Source organism: Nestor notabilis, unplaced genomic scaffold (genome assembly GCF_000696875.1).
Source record: "Nestor notabilis isolate BGI_N333 unplaced genomic scaffold, ASM69687v1 scaffold28521, whole genome shotgun sequence".
In the NCBI taxonomy this organism is placed as follows: domain Eukaryota; kingdom Metazoa; phylum Chordata; class Aves; order Psittaciformes; family Psittacidae; genus Nestor; species Nestor notabilis.
The window spans coordinates 2,055-7,163 of NW_009913807.1; the positions used below are offsets into that span (position 1 = coordinate 2,055).

General features: G+C 44.5%; 1 protein-coding gene across 1 annotated transcript in view; it reads left to right on the forward strand.

Annotated features, from left to right (window-relative positions):
- Positions 1-5,109, forward strand: part of LOC104412610 (caspase recruitment domain-containing protein 8-like) — an 8,121-nt gene that overhangs the window by 153 nt on the left and 2,859 nt on the right. Inside the window, 10 exon segments of the mRNA XM_010023366.1 lie at positions 514-564; positions 1,041-1,070; positions 2,118-2,168; positions 2,328-2,371; positions 2,488-2,537; positions 3,325-3,545; positions 3,633-3,883; positions 4,500-4,578; positions 4,581-4,624; positions 4,918-5,056. Coding sequence (XP_010021668.1) covers positions 514-564; positions 1,041-1,070; positions 2,118-2,168; positions 2,328-2,371; positions 2,488-2,537; positions 3,325-3,545; positions 3,633-3,883; positions 4,500-4,578; positions 4,581-4,624; positions 4,918-5,056 — 960 coding nt within the window.

The following is a 5,109-nucleotide window of genomic DNA, read 5'->3' on the forward strand; positions in this document are numbered from 1 at the left end:
ATTCCCTGTGATAAAACCACAGCATAGACACTGCTGCAGCTCCTCAAGCCACTTGCTTTGCAATACTGGTTTCTCTTCAACTTTGTAAGAATAGTTTATTAAAGCCACCTATGGTACATCCACGAGTCATGTCACTGATGGGACACACCAGCTCCCAGCAGTGCTTCTCCCTCCCCACATGCATGTCACAGAAAACCGTAATTTAACTGGGTGAACTGCGACATGCCACAGGTGAAGGTCCAAAATAGTCCCAGGTTGTATAAAACATTAACGTTAAGCACCTTGAACATCACATGTACCCTTCAGAAGGGCCTGCGTGACCCCAAAGTACCCTCTGATGCTGGGATTTGATGCTCTGATGCTCCTCTGCCTCAGTATTTTTTCTATTCTGTTACATTATCTAACTTGCTGACCAACCTGTTGTACTTAAACTTTTAGATGTATCCTTTTAGTTACCTGTGGCATTGCTTTATTTCATTCTGCCTGTGACTAATGGGATGTAATTTTGTTAAGGAGAGGACAGTTCTGAACACAGCTCTAGCAGTACCTCCGAAGAGGAGTCAGGTGAGCATTGTGTCATGATTTAAGTATTCTCTCTCTTTTGAAAATGTAATCTTGTTTAAACCAGCTGTTTTTCGTGGGAATAGCCTTGGGGTTACTGTATAAGACTTAATTCAGTGATTGCATGCTGAAAAGCAGAAAGATATTTTTGTGAGCAAATGATTTTCTAACCACTTAGTTTTGAGCAAAGCAATAAAAGAAGAGCAGCAGCTAATGTTGCTTTAGCCTCACAGACACAATACACGCAGATATTTTTACAACACAGTAGTTGTCCAAACACCAAGAGGCTATAAATCTGCTTAAAAGTTGGCAGTAAAAGTGGCAAAACAGGATGGACAGGAAAAGAATTAAAGGAAGTGTTTGCTGTTGATGAAAAGCCTGTGGGTTTTCGCTTATATGGGTTACACCACCAGCAGTTTATTCTGGTTTCATGGATTGATAGTCTTTAGTGAAATAATTACAAAGCTTTTTCTCATCAGATGCAGAGGAGTCAGATGGAAGAAGGTCGGGTGAGTGTGCTTTTATTCTGTTTCTTGTATCTGTCTTACAAGGCCGGCGCAGATAAGTGATGCACAAGGGTAGTGGTACCTGTTGGCAGGAAAGTGACTTAGAGCTGGCCTGGCTGTCACCTCCATGTCTTTTGTTACAACAACTTGCTAGAGAGCATACCCAGGAAGGAGGGGCGCGGGGTGCATGCGTGCTGCACGCTTGCTGCCTCTGTTTGCAAATGGAGGGCTGCAGGTGCAGGGCAATGCTGGACAGAGCTGAGCTGAGCTTCCACGCGCCCCAGGTGGCCTTGGGTCACTGCAACCCCTCTGCAGCTCAGGGTCTGAAATAGCATGGCTGCAGGAAGGGAGCCAATGCGCTGGGTGGTGTTCGCCTGATGTTTTCCAGGCTGTTCGCTGCAGCAATACGTTTTCTGCCTCTCCCACATCTGCCTGCCTGAGGGGGTGTTGATGTCCCAGGATGACTTTGTGACAGCCTGGCTGGAGTCCTGGCTTGCAGGGGAGAGAGACAACCAGCACGCCAGCAGCCAGTCCTGCCTCACACCTTGTCACGACAGGTCTGCCACTTGGCTGCTGAAAAATCCACCCTTCAGGCTAAAAGCTTCTGCTTAATGTGTCTGCTCCACTTGCTTTCGATTTTGTTGGGGGTTAGTAAGGAGGATTCAAGCACTCTGGGGACAAATACACTGCAAATAGTGTGGTTACCTGCTCACTTAGGAGTGGTGGTGTCAGCGTCTGTGCTGGGTGGTTGAACTTTGTACTTGACACAATGAGACTTATCCTGTGGGTGAATTTTTTTTTAACCCGTGTGAAAATTCTCAGTAATCTGAGCAAGTGATGAGCTTTTGACAGTAATTGATTCCTGATGTTCATCCCCGTGCCAAGTCTGCACACGCAGGTGTGCAAGTGTGTGTACAAGAACTTAGTCCTAGGAATATTCTCCTGAGGTTTTTATGAATGTAAGTGAATTAAATTGCTGGGTTGTCCTTGCTGAGCTTGGGATCAGAAAACTGCTAGAGGCTGAGGTAATAGCTGCAAACTTTTTCGTAGATGAAGAACAGGAGGAGAAGGAATCGCTACTGTGCTGCAACGACTCAGGTAGTAACGGATCTCTTGAGGGTTGTTTTTTGTTTGTTTCTTATATAACCCTCCCCCCCCCCCCCCCCCCCCCGCGGCCACTGGCAGGGACACCTTCCACTAGCCCAGGCAGTGTTGAATTACTTTGTTTTTAATGAGCTGATTTTGCCCTTTCCTCACTAGGAGCGAACTGTCTGCCACCCTGTGAGCATTGCAGAAATGAAAACGTATGTTTATAAAAATCCTCAGAGCACACACTTTGCATGAGATAATTTGCAAACTGTAATTCTGCTCTCCCATCACCTTCTTAAAAAAATTTTCTTTCTTTTTAATCTATTTACAGGACCAGAAGGAGGAAGTGACCCCTAGGAGACTTGCTGGAGGACAATATATGTATGGATTTCTTTAATATAATGGGTATACATGTACATATCTCATCAAGATACTTTTCTCTTTGCTTTAAGTGGGAAAACAATTTATTTGCTGCACAAATACATTTGGAGTTGTGCTGGAGGATGCCCTCAAATCCTTAAAAATAAACAATGTAGAGCAGCTGCCTGTGCTGCCTCCAGATACTGGTCCAAGAAAGCTCTTAGGATGGGTTCCTGCCTGCCTCGTCTTGCTGTAATAATTAACATTAGGCACATTTATATGTGCTTATTTTAGTCTGGATCACATGAGGGGTCTTGCCCTGCTTCACAAGAATACTTGTCTTGTCTGTTTGCACTGACCTTGCATGTTGTTTTGGATCCCAGCCTTGTTCTCCTCTCTGGCTTGGAAGTTGCCATCAGTGTGTGACCTTGATGTTGACAGTGTGTGTGTTTGGTGTTATCCACGTATGATGTTGATGTTGTCAGTGTTGTTGGCTTTGATATTGGTGGGAACTGGGCTGAATGTTCGTGTAAAAGCAGCTGCCTCGTTTGCAAGAAATGTTATACAGAATGTTCATTGCAGCTATTTTGCATGCACTGGCTGCTCCTGGACAGTTTTTTAACAGTTCAGTGACAGTTTAAATGTAGAGATGAGAGAAAAAAAACATAGTGCCCTCTGTGCTGTTCAGATAAAGTTCTCTGTGCTTTTTGGGAAGGGAGTTTCTCAGTTATCCCTTGCAAACCATATTTCTGTGGTATTTACTACGTAGTGGAAACTAAACTAACTGGGTTGCTCTTCCCCATGGCAGAATGCATCTGGACACAGAGGGGACTTACCAGTGCAGCCTCACAGGCTTGATTTTTGAGGTAACAAAGGCTGTCAAAATCACGTACTCCCTCTTATCCTGGAGCAAATATGCCAACCTCGTGGAAAAGCCATGGATTGTGGGTGGCCCCCTCTTCGACGTGCGCTGTGACTCGGCCCCTGCTCTTACCTCCATCCAGTTTCCCCACTCCCTCTGCCTTGGTGGTGAGTGCTGGCCGGTGGCCCGGCGGGTGCGGGAGGCTGCCAGCTCTCCGGTGCAGGAGGTGCTGAGGCAGCCATGTGTCCCTGCAGATCATGGCGCTGGCATGGCCTTCAAGGTTTTGCACATCAAAGGCGAGGGCGCAGCCATCGAGCCCTCAGCTGACTACTCAGCTTCGCACGTGAAATGGCTGGTGAGCTCACTCTCGCCAGTGGGACCACTCATTCAGAGCCAGGAGCCGGTGCAGTACCATGGCGCTGTCATCCTCTACAAAGTTGTTGATGAGCATCCCTCCTTATCCTTTCGTGTCTATGTGGCTACAAACAACGACTCCTTTATAAAGGTATGGCTTGTGTAGGGTAGCATGATATAGAAATACTGGCAGGGCTGGTTATAGGGGTGCTACATGGAACATGGAGTATGGTGAAGAGATGCTCTTCTCTTGCTCCACTGTTTGCATACAAAGCTATATATCTCTCTATAATGAGATTTCCATACCGAAAATGTCTGCTAAGTTAGGAAATGATGTTTAAGTAATTATGCTGGCCAACATGTTCATTCATGAGCTGCTATAAAAAGAAACCTGTTTGCCACCAGAATCCACAGATCTTGGGATTTATACCTTAAAGAGCTTCTTGTTCTCTCACCCTTCCCCCCTTACAATACATAGGCAAACACTAGAAGAGGACAGCAACAAACAACCTTCCTTTTATTTAGGTTGCGAACTCTTCTGTCTAATTTCAGCTATAGGGCACAATAGCTGGAGAGGTTTATGTGATAGTTTGTAAGTGTGGTGTTTAGTGCACAGTTTTCTGTAAAGTTTGCCCTGTGGAACAGGTCACAGCTGTTCTATAGAGTTGGGGCCAGAGAAAAGCCCAAGGAACCACATTAACACAGGCTTTAAATGTTAGTTCCTTTACTGAAATGAGTAACCTTTAAATCATCTTTTTAAATTTTAGGATATCTCAAGAGCTGTAAAACATTCAAATAAGAAATTCATTAAAATTGACAAGCCCCCTGTATGCCAAAAATTACTACAGAAGGAAAAAAAGTTTGTGAGCCAGAAGCTGAAATAACTCCAGAGGTAAGTCCTTTACACAGCCCTCATTTCGTGCACTGCACCTTCTTTAGAAACATGGCACAAAATCACTTTACTTGTATGTTCCTGCACTGGTGTTAAGGGCATATCTCACATTCATTTGCTATCACTGCAGAAAACATTTGCCCCTTAGAGCTGTAAACTTCTGGGAAGAAATCCTGGTACTAAGTTCAACAGCAAAAATCTGGGGAGTTTGGAGTTGTTCTCAGACAACAACCAAATATGTTCTCTTTATGTTTTGGATAAATATTTATTTTTAACATATTTACATTGTATAGGAAATTGAATTTGTTGATGGATCTCTCTTGAAACTAAAAAGTTACATTGAAGTCTATTTGGAGAAACCTGATGACTTCACCTTGTCTTTGGTTGAGCTGGAGTCTGATGCGACTGTATGGAAAGCAAAACTCAGAGAGAGTGAGTCTTTGGTCTTCCCATGACTAGTTTGTTCCTGCTGCAAAGATGCAGGA